Source organism: Galeopterus variegatus, unplaced genomic scaffold (assembly GCF_000696425.1).
Source record: "Galeopterus variegatus unplaced genomic scaffold, G_variegatus-3.0.2 Scaffold824, whole genome shotgun sequence".
In the NCBI taxonomy this organism is placed as follows: Eukaryota; Metazoa; Chordata; class Mammalia; order Dermoptera; family Cynocephalidae; genus Galeopterus; species Galeopterus variegatus.
In genome coordinates this window covers 332953-354834 of record NW_007726935.1, presented here as the reverse complement: position 1 = coordinate 354834, position 21882 = coordinate 332953, and the positions used below count along the sequence as shown (strand labels likewise).

The window sequence follows — 21882 nt, the reverse complement described above, 5'->3', positions numbered from 1 at the left end:
TTATTTCAGAAAAGTGCAAACAACTGAACTCTATGGTCGTCATACTTCTAAGCAGGCTTTCAAAGCAAGCAGCAAGGGTTTGATGTTGCTTTACGTTTTCCTGGTGGTCCTGATCTTTTTTAATAATGAACATCAGAAAGGATGCTCAGAAATGTGTATCACAGGTACCTTCTTTCAGACTAGCTTACTCAGTATAAATGAAATATTGATGTATTTGAAAATGCCCAAGTGCTCAATAAAGATTTTAAATAAAGCTACCTAAAAGTTGTGGTTCTTAGGTTAATCATTTATTTATCTAAAGGATGAAGGAAGCTGTCTACTTCTGTGATATGGACTGCAATCAGCTTAAAAATAATTGACAAATTAATCCCTTCACAGCACAGCAATTGTAAAGGTGTTAGTTTTAATTAGGCCTGTCTGATTGCCTTGTCTAATCAAGAATCAAGGTGGTATCTTTGATGGTTAAGGTCTACTGGGGCCATCCCTGACTTGCCAGCCATGTATGTTTTAATTATTGATTCCTCACATTGCAGCCCTTTTCACAAAGGGACTTGAAGTTTGCAATACCTTAACATTTAAAGGGAAGAAAAATAAACATCTTCCCCAACACACCTATCTAGAATCTTGTGTATCCTCTCCCCCATTGTACAGTTTTCGTCCTAAAAAGGTTGATGATGAAGTTAAATGCACATTAGAATCCTATCTTACTGCTTCCTTACCTCTCAAGCTCTAGATTTTCAATGCAGATTGTTAAGATCTTGTCAAGTCATGGTCATTTATGCTTCTAGAAAACACATTTGATTTCTTGATATCATGTCTTTTTTAAAAAATCACTAAGGACATATATGTAGTACTGGAAAATCAGAGAGGTCAGGCGAAAGGGGGCGTGCATCTTCTCACAAAACACTTCCTCACGTAACTAGGAAAGACTGAGGCGAGGGCCCCCCTATGCCCCAGTAAGCAGGCCACCAAACACCAGTGAGCATGGGCAGCTGCATGTTGCTGCTGGTCCCTGTGCATGATGGTTGTTTTTCTTTGGTTGCAGGTCAATGAGGTGACGGTGGAACAACTGGTGCAGCAGTACCCCCACATCACCTTCAGCACTGTCCTCCAGGACTGCAAGAGGACCTTGGAGAGAGCCTACCAGATGGGCTGGACCCCCAACATGTCTGCTGCCTCCTCCTGACACTCCTGTCCAGGCTTAGGTCCACTCGGATCATTCAGCAGGTCGCAGGGGAGTTGGAGATTTAGGGTGGGCGATCTCTTAGAAAGGTTTTAACTGTCACCTGTCTGCTTGTGTACCAGAGTGTGTATATTTGTGTCTTGTTTGCATACTGCATAGCATAAGCGCAGTTGTTATTTGTTCCCAGGTGAGCTGGCTTTTTTTCTTGAAAATTAAAGATTAGAAAAACCACAAATCTTTTAGTTTTTAAGCTCAAAGGCTGATTTCTCTAAACAAATTTTTTTTAATGTAGAGTCAAAAACTTGGATGTATTATTTTGAGCTTCTACTTACTGACACTTGGAGATGCTCAAAAAAGAAGTCCTCCTTTTTTTTGCTGGGATAGAATTGTGCGCTTCTACTGATGGTAACCAGAACAGAAGTGATGTTGTTCTAATTAGAAGCCTGGAAACCAGTACTTTTCAAAATTCCAAGCACACACACACACACACGGGCACTCACAGTCTCTCACATAGTCGCACACATGTGTGCACTTGCACACGTGTGTGTGCACACACAGGAGGGCAGTTTCTTTCTTTCAGAGTGGCCTTCCTCCAGGCCACTGAGGGAGCATGTCATCCACTGGGGCTCTGATTAACTCAGTGTATCCACAGGTGGCCAACTTCCTGTCTGGTTGTGATAAGGACTAGAGAGAATAAAGCCTTTTGTAAATTTTTATATGGAAGCAACAATCAGAATTCCCCTTGCCAGCCCACAAAAGTTAATTATTCATTATTGTACAAATGCATTCTGTTGAATACTAAATATTTTAGTTGGTTTTACGTTAACATTATGTTAGCTCTTATTTCATGGTGAGTAACTGGTTGGAATATATTTTAACGGTATTCATAGTTAATCTTAGCATTATCCATATTAAAGTCACCGATGTTATTAATGGTGTGCAGTTCTTAAAAGAACTACAGATCATTTCATTATTCTGTTTATTTTGGTAATTATGAAAGTGTATTTGAGATTTTTAACATTAATAGAGAGATGAGATACAAGTAGACAATCTTTTGTTACTTTTTTTCTTTTGCTTTGCTTTGAGTTGTAGGGCAGGTTTTTTAGATATATGCATGTTTTTATTTTTTGAATAGTTCTTATGCTATTGCAAAGATCAATTGCTAGCTAATGTATGAGTTAAGGAGAAAAATTAGAAAATCTGGGTATGAAAATTCTGTTTACACTTGTCAGAAATAAGCATTTCTTTGTTTAATTAAAGATTGCCAGCTTTCAGTTAAGACAATACCTATCAGTAAATGAATATTTGTTTTGATTTCACACATCGTTGCAATTGATTTGAAGTAGAGACTCAGGCTCGCATAACCTTTCCTGTGTCTAGGTTTATAATCAAGACAGCAAGGAGCCTTTTTAAGCTAAAGAGTGATCATCTTTCACAATAGAACTAGAAACAAAACCCTGACTTGTGAATTTGCTATTTATTCTTTCCTGATGTGGACATAACTTATTTGGTCTTTTAACAAATATACTGAGGCTTGAATTTCATTTTCTATGTCTCAATATTGCTAAAATGATATTCACTGTTAAGAAACAAAAGATAGCTTTACATTGGAATGCCATTTACTTATTTATAATGACTCCTTTTTTGCAAACAACTGTTTCCTTTGATTATGTCAACAGGGTTCTCATATGGCATTTCTTTGTTTTTAACCCCAATCAGTTAAGGAAATCTAGTCAGTAAGTACAAAGAGTATTCTTCCCATTACTAAATGGGCTACTAATTTAATTTGAAAGGAATAAAATTTGTGTAAGAAAAAAGATGTTTACCATTAATAAACTATATTTTTTCTTACATATCAAACTGTATCATTTTCATATCCATTTTCCCACCATTGAAAAATATTATTTCACAATATTTTAACTGATTTTTAACCCAAAACTAATTTATAAGACAGTATGTATAGTAATAGTAGCTTGAGTGAATAAGCAAAAGTTTAATTTTTATATATGTCACACTATATTTTAAATAGTTAAAAAAAGACAAAAGAAGCGAGAGTCATTTATGATATAGATGGTACCATTTCAGTTCAAAGTTGTAATAATCTTTGAGGTGTTACAGTTTGGTTATCAAATGTTTTCAGAGTGTATAGTTTTTTTTCTTTTTAATGTTGCATTGTTTGAATCTAAAGTACAGCACTATAACATGCTTTAGCTTGGGGGGGGTGGGAAGGGTGGGAACTTGCACTTATTATCTGAGATGTTGACTAATCCAGAACGCCTGATGCAACATAACCTGGAAAACTGCTTTGGTACATTTGTAGAAATCTATAGAAATATCATATCCAGCCTCAAAGCATTAATCTCAAAAAACATCCAGAAAATGCATCACCATGAGTGATCCCGTGATGGTTGTTGAATGTGTTCTCATCAGATGCTTTGAAATGAGGCTTAAAATAATTTTTCTGGGCAATATAGAGTTTCTTTTTTTGCTTAGAATGTCATAAATACATGTGAACACATTTAATGCAGGGCTTTTTATCCTCTCCAAAATGTCAACAGTATTTTCAGAATAAAGAGTATGAAATATATTGCTGTAGTGGAAAATTCTGGTCCTTTGTCTTCAATGTCTTTTTGAGTGGATAAAGAAAATTCACCCAGTTTGTAGTTTCTATATTTCCGTGAACCTTTTGACCTTGCAATGGGTTGCAATAAAAATGAAACAAAACACTGTGTCTTTTGTTTTATTTTAGAGACAATGAGTGACTTCCCTGGTGCTGTTTGGGTATGATGCATGCAGTGGTTCATGTCCTTGTATGTTTCACTACAGACTTCTGTGGGTTTGACTCTCCCAGAATAATAAACAGGACTGGGTTTAGGAGGTTCTAATTTGGTCAGTGATTATTGAGATAAGAGTAAAACCTCAAGGGTTTAAAACGAGGGTTTAAAATCTCATTCCCTAAATAGTCATTCATATACTTAGCCATTTATTCAATTCTTCAAAAGTAATCATAAATAAATAAAACATTTATTGACTAACAAACATGTGCCAGGCACTGGGGATTTAATGAGAAATGAAACTCATTTCCACCCTCAAGTTGCTCATAGCCTAACAAGGAGGTGTTCTGGGAAACTAACAATGGCCCTGGCGTAGGATAGATGTAATAACAGGCATATGTGTAGGGAGCACACCCAGGACAGAGTAGTAGTTTGGGGAAGGTAGCACTTCACAGAGGAAGAGCTTTTTAGTAAGGGGTGAAGGAGCAGCAGGAATTTACCAAACTTAACTGTGGTGAAGAAAGACAGGGCAACCTGGAAAGTGGAAAAATATGTGCAAAGGCGTGAGGGAAAAAGACAGCATGGCAAGTCAGGGCCCCGAGGTAACTGAGTGTAGTAGGAGGGTGTGTTCAATAGGGACAATGAGTGGGAAAAGGTTCTAGGAAAACAACGGTGACTCAAACTTTTCATAGTCTACTAAAGAAATTTTACTTGTAGGAAAGATCAGATCTGCTGGAAAAGTCTTGTCCTAAATTCTTTCAACAAGTAGAAATTTAAGTGTAGGACTTCCACTTCTGGCAATATGGTGGGAGCAAGATCCTGACAGATACTCTGCTATGTAACATCTAAAAATGTTCATTAAAAATTTCTTTACAACTCTTTTAAATGACTGGATTTGTCTGCAATAAAGCAAAGGAAAGCTTTTGTGGCCAGGAACAGAGTGGGAACAGCAATCTAGAACAGGGGTTGACAAAGTATGGCCCCTGGGCCAAACATGGCCAGATGCATGTTTTTGTAAATAAAGTTTTATTGGAAAACCACACCCATTTGTTTTTGTATTCTTCATGGCTGCTTTCATGCTATGGCAGCAAAGTTGAGAGGTTGCCACAAAGGCCATGTGGTTCAAAAGTACAAAATATTTACTATCTGGCCCTTCACAGAAAAATTTGCCAACCCCTGGTCTAGAGAAGTGGTTCTCAAAGTGTGGTTCCCAGACTAATCACATCATCACCTCGGAATGTAGAAATACAAATTCTTAGGCCCCACTCCAGATCTACTAACTCAGAATCTCAGGAAGTAAGACCAAGGAATCTGTGCTTTAGCAAATCCTCCAGGCAAGTCTGATGCATATGTCAAACTTTTATCATTAAAGAGATAAGCCTGGAAACTATCAGAATATGGGAGACTATACTGATCACCATATCCTAGAGAATGTGTAGAAGACTTTGGGCCAGTGAATAATTGAGAATCAGATCAGAGTTCATCTCATATAAAGCCTGGATCCCTGAAAGGCTATATCCTTTTAAAAACAGTGAACTAAAATAAAGCAAATCAAAAAATTGAACAGGCACATAGTAAGGAAAATAACCATTCTCAGCCTTGGCTATCATGGATTTTTTTTTAAAGGCTCCCCTACAAATTAACAGCCACTGACTAACATTCACGTAGACTTAATAACTGAATCTACACTATTCGCAAAGTTTGTGTTAATGATAATTATATTTTTAAGAGGATTCATGTCAGTAGTGCTCACAGCCTGACAAAAGCAGACAAAAATCCTGGAGAGAGTTTCTCTTAATCCAGGCCTTGAAAGAAACCCCACATGTAGAGTTCCAACAAATATAAACTCACAATCTAAAATAAATCACAGAGGAAAACAAGGAAATAACCCAGCATTAGTAGTGTAAGTTATCAGAAACAACAAAAAATAGATCCACATCCTCAAAGGCTTCAATAATAAATTTTCAGATATATAATACAAAATTAAGTATGTTTGATATAAAAAAAAGTTATTTAATATGTATGGGCGAAAAGAAACTGCCAAAAATGAACAGATACATTTTTTAAAAGAACTAGAGTTTTTAGAAATGAAAAATACAGTAGTTGAAAGTTAAAATGAAAAGCTTGAGTAGCAGAGGAGACATTGTTAGAGGGAGAATATATAAACTGAAAGGTAGACCTGAGTAAAGTAAAAAGAGAATTGAAGGAAAATAGTCTTTTTCCTTCTGAGTGGATAATTTCCATGCTTAAGACTGAAGCTTAAGGCACAAGGGGTACAGTATGAGACTTTCCAACATATATGCATCTAATCTTGAAGAAGAAAAAATAGATTAGGGGAAAGGCAATGTTTAAAGAGACAATGGAGTTCCTATTTGTTTGTGAAGAAGGATGCAAAAAAGAGGTTTTGGAGGAGAATGCCAGAAACTCAATTTGGGGTGAATTAATCTTGAGATGCCAATTAGACATCCAAGTGAGTTTGTTGAGTATGCAGTTGCATATCAGTTCAGAGGAGAGGGATATAGATGGTATATAGATGGCATTTAAAGCCATGAGCTTGTCTGTAATCATTACCCTTGATCACTCATTAGTTTGTATAGAAAGAGAAGAGGTGTAAGTATGGTGCCTTTGGCCACTCCAAAATTTGGAAATCAGGAAGATGAAGAAAACTCATTGAAGAAAATGAGAAGGAATAACCTGAGAGGTAGAAGGAAAACCCAGAGTGTGTGCTGTCCTAGAAAGTGAAGAAAGTCTTTCAAGGAGAAAAGAGTAATCAAATATGCCATATGATGCTGATAGGTAAGATGAGGGTTAAGAATTGACCATTGCAGTTGGCAACATGGAGATCATTAGCATCTGTATTAGTCCATTTTTTGTGTTGCTATAATAGAACACCTGAGACTGGATAATTGATAAAGAACAGGGGTTTATTTGGCTCATGATTCTAGGACAGCTACATCTGGCATGGGCCTCAGGCTGCTTCTACTCATGGTGGAAAGCAGCAGGCAGCCGGCAGGCACAAGCACATCACAGAGTGAGAGGAAGCAAGGGGGGGGGGAGGTGCCAGGTTCTTCTAAACAACCAGCTCTCACAGGAACTAAAAGAGAGAGAACTCACTCACTACCCCCACACCCCAGGGAGAGCATTAATCCATTCATGAGGGATCTGCCCCCATGACTCAAAGAGCTCCCAACACTGCAACATTGGGGACCAGATTTCCACATGAGTTTTGGGGGAACAACACGTCCAAACTCTATCAGCATCTTTGATAAGAGCAATTTTGATGGTGTGGTGAGGGCAAAAATCTTACTGAAGTGGGTCCAAATTCTATGAGGCAAGTCTAACTTTCTATCAAAACCATGCAATAATAGTATAAGAAATGAAATTTATAAGCATATCTTACTCATGGACATAATGCAAAAATCCTAAACAAACTATTAGCAAACACAATAGCCAAGTTAGGTTTAGCACATTGTCTTAGTCTGTTTCTTCTGCTTTAACAAAATACCACAGACTGGGTAATTTATAAATGATAGAAATTTATTTCTCACAGTTCTGGAGGCTGGAAAGTCCAAGAGCAAGACACTGGCAAGTTCAGTGTCTGGTGAGGGCCTGGTCTCTGTTTCCATGACGGTGCCTTGAATATTGTGTTCTAACATGGCAGAAAGCAGAAGAGCACTAAGCCACCTTTTAAAGGCCCTACCTCTTAATACTGTTGCATTGCTGATTAAGTTTCAACAGGGACATTGGAAGAGACACAAACATTCAAACTACAGTGCACATTAACAGATTAAAGTGAAAAAATGTATGTATGTTATTCTCAATATAGACAATAAAAGCATGCAAAAAAAATTCAATATTCATTTATGATAAAGAATCTAAGCAAACTAAGAATAGAAAGAAATATCTTTAACATGGTATGGTTTGATTTTTTTTACCAAAAACACAGAACCAACATCATTTCACATTGAAACATAAGAAACATTCTCTCCAGACCCCAAACAAGAATGTTTACTGTTACTACTACTTCTGATTGAAAAAATAAAGAATAAACAAATTGAACTATGTAAAGCTGACAGGAATTTCTACATAGACAAATGCCCCAAAAATCTACAAATTATAATTAATAAGAAAGTATAAAAGCAAGTTGGAAATAGTGTCATTTATGTTCTGTATGCCAATGATGAAGTAGAAAAATGAAATTTCAAAAAGTGCTTTTTATAAAAGCAACAAATACATAAAGTAGCATGACTTTTATAGGTAAATTATAAAACTATATTTAAAGACAAAAAAATGTAGAGAGGTAACATGTTCATGGATAGGAGGACTTAATATCCTAAAGGTGTTATGTCAGGAGACAATTCTTGATGGACCTCTTGCTCTTCTGCACATCTTGCAAGCAGAGGTGCTTGCTACCTTTGCTCTGGACTATCTTCTCAAGGATGTTTTTATGGTGAATAGCCTTTGAAGATATAGCAGCTCCCTCTAAAGCAAAGGGCAGACATGTTTACTGTCCAGTGTAAAATTTTCATGTTTCCTAAATTCAGTATTTCTCTCCTGTCATGCAACCTACTACATATACTGGTGTCACCCCACCCTCTTCATATTTCCTGTGAAAATTGAGTCTTTGGAACCTGCACAAGAAAATGCTGATACTCTGGCTACAGCCGTTGCTGTAAGTAATAAAGACCTTAGTCTCTGACCCAGGAGTCTTGTGTCTTCTGCCACTATCCCTAAAATTGTGTCAGTCTGACATATGAGTTTGCAACTAGAGTAGAATTTTAGACACTTCATGGTTTTTAACATGATAATTCTTCCCTAATTTATCTTTAATGTCATGCAATTCCAAACAAAATCCTAATCAGGTTTTTGGTTTTTTTTTATCAAACTTAAGTTTATTCTTAAATTCATATAGAGGAACAAAAGGTTAAGAGTAGTCAAATCACATTTAAGGAACAAGGTGGTATAATTTGCTCAATCTGATATTCAGACCTATTATAAAACTATATTAATAAGTCATAGTAATTAAGACAATGTAGTGTAAGGGCTTAGGGATAAATAATCCAGTGGAACAAATTAGCTTCAAAGCATATCTAAACAGTGTATTACAGAGGTAGCAGTGCAGGTTAGCAGGAAAAGGATGGAGTACTCAAAAAATGGGACTGGTTAGATTGGTTATCCCTATGGAGGGGAAAAACTGAACTTGGATCTCTACATTTCACCATACACAAAAATTAATAACAGGTAGACTAGAAACAAATATAAATGGCAAAAATCTTAAGATTCAAGAAAAAATATAGGATAATATCTTTAAGATATTATGAAATTAAGTTTTAAGACCTCAGGGTAGGAAATAAAAGATGAATAAAGTGCTAACCACTAGAGCAAAGACTGTCAAATTTGTCCATATTAAAATGAAGGACTTCTGCTCTTCAGAAATCACCTTGAAGAGAATGAAAGGTGAGTCACAAGCTACAAGAAAAGATATGTAACACAAAAAGCCAATAAAGGATCAGTATCCAGAATATATAAAGATGTTTGGTGAATCAATTAAACAACAACTTAACCTTCATAGAAAAATAAGCAAAAGAATGAACATTTCCCAAAGGGGAAACACAAATGGCTAATAATCACATGAAAAATGCTCAAGTTCATTTGGGTTCAAATAAATGCAAATTTAAAAAATACAAAGTTCATGCCCAATAGATTGGCAAAAAGTGAAAGTCTTGCATTATCAAGTTTTGGCAAAGATATAGAACAATAAGAACGCTTACACACTGCTGGTAAAGTTGGAAAAGAGTTTGGCATTACTCTATACATGCACATACAGCAATTCCCTTCATAGATGTATATCCCAGAAAAACTCATGCATGCAAACCAGGAAGCATGTACCAGGATATGCATAATAGCATTGTTCAAAAGAGCAGAAACAGAACTTTTTTTATATTTCATTCGATGAAACAGTAGTAAAAAATGAATAGATTATAGCTATATATCTCAGTATGAATGACTCTCAGAAAAACGAATGAAAAAAGCAAGTCATGGAAGAATGCGTAAAACTGCAGTAAGTCAGAGAATAATGCATAAACATTTTATAAAGTTCAGAAGCAAGCAAAATTAAATTATTATTTAGGACACAGGCGAATTTAGAAAAAAGGGAATGATTGAAAATTTTCAGAGTGGTTGTTACCTATTGGAGTGCAGGCAGTGGGCTGGGGTTATAGGACCAAACAAAGGGCTTCAACAAATCTGTAGGTTCTATTTCATAAGGTGAAGGGAAGCTTCACCAGTATTTATTTTATAATATAAAATATATGTATATGGAACATCTATATGGAACATTACATATGTAATACATATATTATTTCCATGATATTACACATGGATATGTAACAAATATGTATTTATATTTATAAATACATATAAATGTATAAATTTTATATTTATATGTATAAACAAAATTTAATATGTATAAATATTTATAATTTAATATGTACAAATATGTATATTCATAAACATAAAATTTAATATAAACATATAAAACGTATACATATATGTAATATATGTATATGTGTACTTATATGCATAACATAAATGTATAAATTTATAAATACATATATAATATGTATATGCAACAAAGTATTTCACATCAAATATTGAAAATAAAGTGAAAAAAGTTTGACCTTGTTTAAATCGACTGACTAGATACCAAGATTGCTAAACCTAGACACAAAGTTGCCCACTGTTTGGGAGTGGAAGTTAGCTCTGTGTGAGCAGAGCTTACACAATCCCATGTCTATGCAGGTAGCGGAGTTGGGAGAACCCGGTAGGTTCACTCTTCTCCAGTACTGGGAGCATAACATTGCATAACTTCCTGGTTTCTATCTGACCCTCATTGGAATTCTAAGTAGAATGGCTGTCCGTGTGGTTCTGAGACAGCTGTGAGAATTCATGTGGCATTTCTGTCATTTCATTAACACAGGAATCAAAGGACCACTACACTGGTTTTTTGGGGTTTTTTTTTTTTTTTTTTTTTACTACACTGGTTTTTTTAAAGAAGTGGGGGGCCCTTGTGTTATCACTTCATTTTTAATTACACCGATAAATCTCAGATCGAAACATTTTAGTAATACAGAGACTCATCTGATAATGTGATAATCTTTAGTTGAATTGGAAATTCAGTTAGGCTCAAGTCTATCTATTTCACTACATGAGTAAACTACAATTGTTTACCCATGCTACCATTGGTGGATGTTAGGTTGCTTCCTGTTGGGCAGTATGCTTCTTAAAATTAATCCCTATTTTTTGAGATATTTAGTAAATGCAGATGCAGCTAGAGAGGCTTCTTCACTCCCTGAAATGCAACCATCTCCAGGAAATAAACTCCAGAAAACTAAAACAATCTCTAGGAAATAACCATTAAAAGCTTCCCCTTGCCTATGATTTTCCTTGGTTAATAAAACTATGTGTAAATGGCAGCAGTCCAAAAAAGAGAAACACCCAAAAGGACAGGCATTACTTGATTCTGCTCCTTTATTCACCATGTAAGGGAAGAAACATTTATGCATTTCTTGAATGTTTCACACAGTTTGGCATCACATGAAAGATCTGGAGATGAGAGGAGTCGATGTCAAGTGGCCTGAGGATGCTTGCCTAGACCAGGCTGATGGGCACTCACTGAGTTCATTTCTCTAGCCTGAAATCTCCCAGTATGTGGTTCAGGGTGTGTGCGTGTATGTGTGTGTGTGTGCGTGCGCGCATGCACACTCATGTTCCTGGAGGCACCATCCAACCATAAATGATACCTACCGAATACAGTCTATTCAGCCTTCTGTGATTAACGTAATGGAAATGGAAAATAAGTCACTGAATAAAGGCTTTCTAAAAAAACCAGTCTTACAAATAGATGCTTCCTTGAATGGCCTGGGTGGCTACTGTGACAATGGTGATTTTTATAATAATGCCAAAATGAATGAAGAAAGCTCAGAAAGCTTGATTTTGTTGACAGAAATGATTCTACTTTATTTTTAAGCAACTTCTTGCAACTGAGTCACTTACTAAGTAGAAAAAAAGGCTTGACAATTGGATTTAAATGAAGCTTTTATTAAAGTGTTTCTTCAACTCCAAATCAAAAATTGGATTACAGCACAGGATTCATGGATATGGAGAGGCAAATACTAGGCAGCTCACTTGTAGATAACTTAAATAATTGAGCTTAATGTGAAAATTAAGCTACTGGGCACCCCTCATTATTAGATAATTCAGATGGTTAAATTTGTTCTAAAGTAAACCATAAAATAGAAAACATATTTGTCTTAGAATAAATTTATACTGATGGATGTTTAGTCCACTTCCCTCCTCTTTCCCTGTGGCTGCTGTTGAATGTTACTGTCCCCATTACTTCCTAGTTTTTACAATTAACTGAAGAGTCTAAGAAAATTAGTGGTTAGAATCTTCATGCCTCCTAGAGCGAGTGATGCATTTGAACATGATCCCCAAACATAGAATTGGGGAAGGGGAGAGACAGTGGTGGCAGGGAGAATTAAATGAATTTTGTAAAACACTCAATGATGCTTTAAAATATTTTGTTGTGAAATATAACAGAGAAAAGTATTTAACATGTATATGCACAATTGTAACATGGTTGTGAAGCACAGCCCAGGTCAAGAACTAGAACATCACTGGCACTCTGGAAGTCCCCACCTCACATACCCTGCCCAGACCCAGGCAACTCCCTCTCTCCAGATAGAACCACTCTCCTGGCTTCTATGGAAATAATTTCCTTGTTTTTATTTTTGTTGTACTTTCTAATGTGCATCGTTAAAAATGTAGTTCAGGCTTGTTTCCGGTTCAGTGGGTCCATGATGACGGAGTTGGGTGCCTCTCCCAAGGACCCCTGGGCCAAGGTGGAATATGCCTACAGCGACAGCAGCCTGGACCCTGGGCTTTTTGTAAAATGCACCCACCAGGGGAGTGTAGTGTCCAGAGCTAATAGCATCAGTTACACCAGTGCCACTTCTGTCCCCAACACAGATGACGAGGACAGTGATTACCATCAGGAGTCCTACAAGGAGTACTACAAGGACCAGCGACAGCAAGCACACACTCAGGCTGAGCAGAAGATGAGGGACACCATCAAGAGAGGCTATGATGACCTTCAGACCATCGTCCCCACCTGCCAGCAGCAGGACTTCTCCATTGGCTCCCAGAAGCTCAGCAAAGCCATTGTTCTGCAGAAGACCATTGACTACATACAGTTTTTGCAAAAAGGAGAAAAAAAAGCAGGAAGACGAGGTGTCCATGCTACACAAGGATGTCACAGCCCTAAAGATCATGAAAGTGAACTATGAACAGATTGTAAAGGCACAGCAGGACAACCCCCATGAAGGGGAGGACCAGGTCTCTGACCAGGTCAAGTTCAATGTGTTTCAAAGCGTCAGGGACTCCCTGTTCCAGTCTTTCAATACCTCTATCTCTGTGGCCACCTTCCAGGAGCTATCGGCCAGTGTCTTCAGCTGGATTGAAGAGCACTGTAAGCCTCAGACCCTATGGGAGATGGTAATTGGCATCCTGCACCAATTGAAAAACCAGTTGTACTGACCGGCTCTTAGAAACCTGCAGAACAGTCAACAGGAGGCCCTTGAGTCTTTCTATTTGGCCACAGAGCTGCTGGGCCTATGAGATTGAACTACGACACCTCATACTCGTCAGCTGGTTTCTACTTGGTGTTTGGTTTTTCCCAGCCCCATGTCATCTTCAGTGGGGCTGGGGTGTTTGTTTTGTGAAAGCTTCTGACTAATTTATTAAGTTGGCCATAAAACTCAAACCTACCCAGTCTTCCTCCTCCCCAAGGAAGTCCTCGGGATGGGGGTCTGCTCTGGGCACACCAAAGAGCCCCGGGCCTCTCAGCCCTTTCTCCAAGCCTCAGATTTCTGCTCATGATTTACATATATTTGGAAACTGTTTGCCTCTGTTTTGGTCTCTTGGGCAACATTTGGCCCAGGTTTGGCCATTTTGGCAGTAGTTGGATGGGAGAAAAGAAGTATGAGGAAATACTCTCATAGCCACGAAAGGCCACCTTGTGCCTGGACCAGGGCTGTCTAGTCAGTCCAAGGTGAGGCCAGGGTGTTCCGGCCTGCTCAGGGCTGGGCTACCAGATCCCTTCCCTCTCCCTTCCTGTTCTCTCACCTCCTCCCTCCCTATCTACTCCTGCTTTCTGTTCCCATAGGCAGTAGCACTGCACGGCAAAGGCAGGTGTGACACAGCACTACATATTTGAAATTTTAATTTTTCTAAACACCAACAATGCAATTTTGCTAAAGTTACAATTTTGGAAAATCATCTGGACCTCAAAACCACCCCAGCCTTTCCATCAAGTGTATTTGAGTCTCTACCATCTCTCAGTGTTGCCTGTATTTCTCCCAGGACTTGGAGGTGGGTTGAAAGGGTAAAGATACTCAAAATTTCTTCTGGGGTGCACAATCCCAGAGAATCCTGGGTGAGGCCTCGGGCTCTTTGAATGCTGGTGTGTAGTAGTCTCTCTCTACTCTTGTCCCCCAAGCTCCCTTCTGCCTTTCACAGGTTTGATGTCTGGGAGGTTGAGTTTTCCAGAGGAAATTAAATATTTTTATATCAAATTATATTACAATAAATATTGCCAAATGCTTTCCTTTTAAAAAAATATGTAGATAAGTTTTGCCCGCTTGTGAACCTTATATGAAAGAATCCTACTGTGTGTGTTGTTTTATGACTTTCTTTTTTTACTTGATAGCCTTTATAGGATTTATCCATTTTGTTGCAACTCTAGTTTATACCGTTTCATTGTGATATAATTGTGTTACACTATTCAGGCTGCTGTTTTTAAAAATATACTATAAAAGGGGTAGCTTATAAACAACAGAAATTTATTTTCCAAAATTCGGGAGGCTGCAAAGTCTAAAATCAAGCCTCCAGCAGATCTGATGTCATGTGAGCGCCTGCTTCCTCACACACAATGCCTTCTTGCTGTGTCCTCGCAAGGTGGAAGACGAGAGGTGGCTTTCTTGGGCCTCTTCATAAGGGCACTGATCTCATTCATGAGGGCTTCACCTTCATGACCTAATCACCTCCCAGAGGCCCCACCTCATATCACCATTACCTTGGGGGTAGGATTCCAACATTTGAATTTGGGGGGCAAGGGGAACACACACATTCAGACCAATAATATTCCATTCTGTGCGTATGCCACTATTTATCTGTTATACTATTGAAAAGCATCTTGTTTGTTTCCAATGTAGGACAATTACAAATCCTGCTGCCAAGAACATGCTTGTACGTGTGTCCTGGTGTATCCAAGCGCACATATCTCCGGGGTACATAGCTAAAAGAGGGATTGCTAGTATTAGTATATCTTCAATTATATTAAGTGATGCCACACCATTTTCCAAAGGGATTGAACCAATTTACATTTTCACCACCAGTGTATGGAAGTTTCTCTTGATCACCTATTTGCTTCCAATTGCCATGTACTGCACTATATCATGGTTTTAGTCTGTATTCTCCAGAATATTGAAAAAGCTGGGTACCATTTTATATGTTTATTGAACCCTTAAGAAATGTTTGTAAAGACCTTTAAACCACCATTTGCCTTTACATTTCAGAGAAAAGAAAGAAGATAGACTGGAAAGGGTTAAACGGATCACCACTGTCTCACTGTGAATTATAACTGTTGGGGCAAAAACTATGCAAAGAGGGAAAGGAAGGTGAGGGACTTTATAAAGAGGGTTATAGATTAAAAAGACAAAGCTTTCTTCCCCCATCACCCTCTTGTGACTTTACTACAACTTGATACGTGGAAGGAGGCCATTACCTTGAGTTTGTATGAGAAGTTGTAAGATATGAGCAGTGCCTCAATGCAGGATTGCTTGGTTATTATGATGATATAATCTAACTAAATATCATGTAATCCAGTGAAATAAGAATGTGAAAAAGAGATTTGTCATTCCTCTGCTTTGAAAACAAAGTTGAAGGCTTTGGAAATCTAGATGAAAGTCAAGTCACAAAAAAAAAAATCTGTCAAATTAGCTGTGGGGCATACAAGATGTAGAATGCAGAAAAATTTATAAAAACCTAGAAGGATTTTTGCATTTGTATGACTTCCAAAGTGCATTTAATTTCTTGCTCCTTTTTAAAAAATTGAGACTAGAAATCCAAGATAATATGTAATGAAGATGGTTTACACAAGAATGACAACATAGAATGCAAATCAAAGGAAAAAAGACTTCCCCATACATCAAAAGATTGTCAATGAAAGCACATACATATATGTGTGTTTATATAAAAGGTATAACATTGGAAATGTGAATGAGTATGTACATATATACCTTTTTATTGATTTTTAATCAACTTTTTCAGTTAAGTAACCAACTAACTCTTTTGACTGTGCTGATAAGAGGGTTTTTACTGTATCTGCTTAGTTCAAAACAGATGCCCAAGAGGTGGAAAATCATGTTTTAAAAAGTAACCCTCTGGGCCGGTCCAGTGGCGCACTGCTACAGTGCGCCGCTTGGGAGCGCGGCGGCGCTCCCGCCGAGGGTTTGGATCCCACATACAGACCAGTTCCCGCTCACTGGCTGAGTGAGGTGCGGGCGCAACACCGAGGGTTGCGATCCCGTTGCCGGTCACAGTCCAGTACGGGCGCGACACTGAGGGTTGCGATCCGTTGCCGGTCACGAAAAAAAGACAAAAAAGGAAAAAAAAAAAAAAAGTAACCCTCTTTTTCAATTGAGATATAATTTACCTCTGGTAAAATACACATATATTAAGGTACAGTTCTCTGCATACTGTATACTTGTATAACAAACAGCCCAAACAAGCTATACAATATTTGCAAAACAAAGTATACAGTGTGTGTGTGTATACGTAACTCCAGAAATTTCCCCGATCCCCTTTCCCCACCACAGGCAATCACAGTTCTGATTTTGTATTCTTTGTGCCAGGCTTCTTTCTCTCACATGATTGTTTTTAGGAGTCATCCATGTTGTTGTGCATATCAGTTGTTGCTGAGTTGAATGCCATTGTACGAATATACCACAATTTATTTATTCATTCTCTTGTTAATAGACATTCCAGTTGTTACCTATTATAACTAAAGCAGCTATAAATATTTTTGTGCAACTCTTTTTGTGGGATATAAGTTTTTTTTTCTCTTGGCTAAATACCTTGGAGTAGAATTCTTGAGTCATAAAATATATGTGCAAATATGGACCTTTATGAGAAACTGCCTGTTTTCTAGAGTGGTTGTACTGTTTTCCAGTAGTACCAATACCAACAAATGAACATTCCAATTACTTCACATCCTCGGGGATGTTGACAACATTTGGTGTTGTCAGTCTTTTAAATTTTAGCCATTTAAAAAGGTTTGTATCTCATTGTAGTTTTAATTTCCTTTCCTTGATGACTAATGATGCTAAGCACCTTTTCATGTGCTTATTACCCATCCCTATGTCTCCTTTTGTGAAGTGTATGTTTAAGTCTTCACTCTGTCTTAGCAATGTTTATGTTTTAGCATGTGTTTCCTCATTGGATTGTGTTGGCCTTTTTATTGTAATTCAATTAACCACATATGTGTGGATATATTTCTGGACTTTCTATGGTTTTCCAGTCATTTATTTGTCTATTCCACAATAACACACTGTCTTGATTACTATAGCTTTCTACTAAACCTTGATATCAGAAGCATGAGTCTTCCAACTTTGTTCTTTTTTCAAATTTTTATAACAAATCTAGGTTCTCTAAATTTTTATGTAAATTTTAGGATTGACTTGTCATTTAAAAAGAAAAGGCCCATTAGAACTTTAATTAGGATGTGTTTCTTTTTCTTTCTTTCTCTTTTTTTTCTTTTTGAGGCTATTGCTATTCATTTACTTAAATTTTTTAAAAAATTTTATTGAAACATTGATTATACATATTTATGGGGTACAAAGTTATATTTCAATACATGTATACAATGTGTGATGATCTATTCGGGGTAATTAACAATTCATCATTGCAAAATTTAATTATTTCTTTATGGACACATTTGATTTCCTCTCTTGTAATCATTTGATAACATGCAGTAAATCATAGTTATAGATTCCTCAGTGGACTATACACCAATAGGATTTACTTTTCCTATCTAGCTATAATTTTGTGTCCATTAAACACCCTTTCATTGTCTAGATTAATTTAGAGATAATTAACATCTTAATAAAATTGAGTCTTCCAGTCCATGGACAAGATATATTTCTCTACTTATTTAAGCCATCTTTAATTACGCTTATAAATGTTTTATAATTTTCAGAGTAGATGTCTTGCACTACTTTTATTAAATGTATTCCTATGTATTTTATGCTTTTTGATGCTTCTTTAAATGAAATTTAAAATTCCTCATTTTTAAGTTGTTTGCTACTAGTGCATGGAAGTACAATTTATTTTTATATGTTGCCTTTGTGTCCAGTGACCTTGCTAAATTTACTTATTAGTTCTAAGTAGTAGTTTTGCAGATTCCTAAAATTTTTAATACAAAAAAAATCACATACTGTACAAATAAAAACTGTTTATTTCTTTCTAATATTCATGCCTTTCACAGTTTTTTTACTTGCTTTACTGCATTGGCTATGACCTCCAGTATAATACTGAATAGACATGTTGAGAGCTGATCTCTTTGTTCCTGATCTTAGGAAGAAAGCATTTAAACTTTCACAATTAAGTATGATCTTGGCTGGAGGGTTTTGTAGATGCCCTTCATAATATTGAAAAGGCTCACTTCTATTTTTTAGTTTGTTGAAAGTTTTTATTACAAATTGGTGCTGAATTTTGTCAAATGTTTTCTTAATCTTTGATATCTACCCTTATATTTACTTTTTCTGATGCTCTTTATTATTTCATGTTTATATAAATTTCTTCTGATACTTTTCTTTATCCTGAAAAATTTTTTTTTAGTATTTCTTGAAGATAGAGTGTTAGGATCATAGAAATTTGATTATTTGTTTTCTTTTGTTATAGTATGGCCTCATACTATTCTCTATTTTCTGAAAGAGTTTATGTAAAGTTGGTATTATTTATTTCTTAAATGTTTGAAACTATTCCCTGGTGAAATCACATAGGCCTGGAGTTTCTCTGAGGGAAGGTTTTCTGTTTTCTGTTTTTTCATATGTCAATTTTTCATTACATCTGAGTTGTAGAATTTATTGGAATAAAATTGTTTATAGTCACTTATTATCTTTTTAATGTTTATAGAATCTATGGTGATGTTCCTTTTCCATTCTGCTATTGATGATTTGTGTTTTCTCTTTATCAAAGCAGAAAACCAAGCTTCCACAAGTTCAGGGTCATCAGCCAATAATCTAACTACCTGATACAAAAAAGTCAACAATCTACCGAGGAAGATAACAGAAACCAAAATTTCTACAGCATATGACCTGCAAACTCCTGTTTGCAATCAAAAATAATTAGATGTGAGAAGAAAAAGGAAAACCTGACCCATATTTTTTAAAAATGTCAATTGAGGGCCGGCCCGGTGGCGCACTGGAGAGTGCACTGCTTGGGAGCACGGCGACGCTCCCGCCGAGGGTTCGGATCCCATGTGGAGACCAGTTCCCGCTCACTGGCTGAGCGCGGTGCAGGTGCAACACCAAGGGTTGCGATCCCATTACCGGTCAGTAAAAAAGACAAAAAGGAAAAATAAATAAATAAATAAATAAAAATGTCAATTGAGGTAGACCTGATATGATCTAGATATTGGAATTAACACACAAAGAACTTTAAAGAAACTATTATAAATATGTCTAAGTACTTTAAGGAAAAAAAATGATCATAATGAGTTAACAGATGGGGAATCTCAGCAGAAAAATGGAAATTATACATTTTAAGAAATGGAAATTCTAGAACTGAGAAGTACAATATCTGAAATAGAAAATTTAGAATACGAGCTTAAGAGCAAATGCAAGTTGGCAGAAGAAAGTGTCAGTAGATGTGAATATATAGCAGTAGAAATGATCTAGTCTGAAGAATGGACAGAAAAAAAGCTGGAGAAAAAACCCCAAAGGCTTGGTAGCCTATGTTGCCATATGAAGCTATCTAATATACGTGCAATTGGAATCCCAGACAAAGAAGAAGAAAAGAGCAGAGGAGAAACATATTTGAAAGTATATCAGTGATAGCCAATCCCCTCTAACTTGGAGGGACTTAAACTCCCAACTCTTTCTTGCCAGTGTCATCAAAGCTGAAATATTTTTTAAATCTTTTCAGCCTTCTAATTGTTTCCTTCACTGGGCTCAAAGGATTTGCAGAGAGTTTATATGCAGATTCTGATTGGTCTCTTTTATGTCCAGGATTTCCCGCACTCAATCTCCAGCCTCTTGGGCAGGCCCAAACTCCATTCTTTGACCTTACAATTCTATTAGACAGCAGCTTTCTGCTCAGGTTCTAACCTTCCCTGTACCAGGTAGCCTGGGGAGTTCTGTCAAGGGAAAAGCCATACAAAAGTGGATCTCACCCAGTGAGTGTGGTTTGTTTTAAATGGTTGAATTCCCTTTAATAAGTGCCTACTTTTTGTTATTCACCAGTGACTTCAAGAGAGCCCCTGGCCCCCAAGAGTTTAATTGTGGCGGAGTTAGTACAGTACAAGCCGCTCTACCAATATTAGAATGATATTGGTTTTAAAGAGGCCAAATTTAGATACACCAGTGTTTTTAGTACTATAAATATGTTATCTACAGTGGCCGAGGCAGTTCATGGCCTCTCCATACCCAATGATCTTTCTTCCTCAGTACTAGAACCCTGATTTGATGTGGAGTTACAGTGCACATTTCGTGGTCTTCCCAGTCTCCCTTATGGCAATATCCTCATAAGTTCTGGCTAGTGAGATACATAGAATAAATTATTGGGAGGAAATTTGTAGAAGTCTCCTTAAGAGGGAAACAGACAGCAGAAGCAAGCCCCTTTGTTCTCTTTCTTTCTTCCCATCTTCCAGCATATGGTGTGGGCAAAATGACTGGAATTTCAGTGTTCATCTCGGATCATGAAATGACCATAGAAAGATGGAGCGAAAGTTAAAAGGAGAGTGAGTAGTCCCTAATTTCTACTACACCATCTATGCCTGCCACCAGGCTTTTTTTTAAATGAATGAGACTAAAATTTTACTTTGTTCTAAGCCATTATTAGCAGTAGTTGATGCTAATCCTAACTGATGTAAGTGCAGAGGGGCCCTCATGTAAGTAATGCATCAATAAATAGAAGTATATCCATCATATAGGACGTTTATCTGGGAAGAAAGTAGGTGACGTGGAGAGGTCGTGAGTCTGCAAACAGGGAGACCTGAATTCTAGTCCCACCTCTCCCAACTATAGCTACGTATTTCTGGGTAAGCCCCTCCCTCTGGGGCCATAGCTTCCTTATCTGTGAAAATGTCTCATTAAATTAAATGATCTCCAGTTTTCCTCCTCGCATTCTACTGAAGCTGTCAATGATACAAGGTGTACTCAAAAACTTCATGAAAAATGTGTATTATGAAAAAACTATGCATGGATTTCAAAAAATTTTTGCACTAAAATAAACTTGTACTAACTTGTTATAACATGTCTGAACAGGATCTAATCTGAGGCACTAAAAAGGATAAGACATCAGTTTGAAAAGAGCCCCTATCAGAGCCGCATGAATTCTGCTAAAGTTGAAGCAAGACATACATCACATTTATGAAGAAGCTTGGGTGGTACAGTGATGAAATCATGGATGCTGTATGAAAAGTTTATGAGGACAATGCCCCAAAGAAACCAGCAGCTTACAAATGGATAACTCGTTTTAAGAAGGGATGAGACGATATTGAAGATAAAGCCCGCAGCAGCAGACCATTAACATCAGTTTTGGGGGGGAAAATTAAATCTTGTTGATGCCCTAACTGAAGAGGAC

At 37.0% G+C, this 21882-nt stretch overlaps 1 protein-coding gene and 1 pseudogene across 1 annotated transcript in view; both read left to right on the top strand.

The window, feature by feature from the left end:
* Positions 1 to 3909, top strand: part of LOC103590480 (F-box/LRR-repeat protein 17-like) — a gene marked incomplete at its 5' end in the record, with an annotated part of 159827 nt that extends 155918 nt beyond the window's left edge. The window contains one exon of the mRNA XM_008572710.1: positions 1046 to 3909. Coding sequence (XP_008570932.1) covers positions 1046 to 1186 — 141 coding nt within the window. The remainder of the gene's footprint in view (positions 1 to 1045) is intronic.
* Positions 3910 to 12818: 8909 nt separating this feature from the next.
* Positions 12819 to 13554, top strand: LOC103590479 (annotated as a pseudogene).
* Positions 13555 to 21882: the final 8328 nt, after the last annotated feature.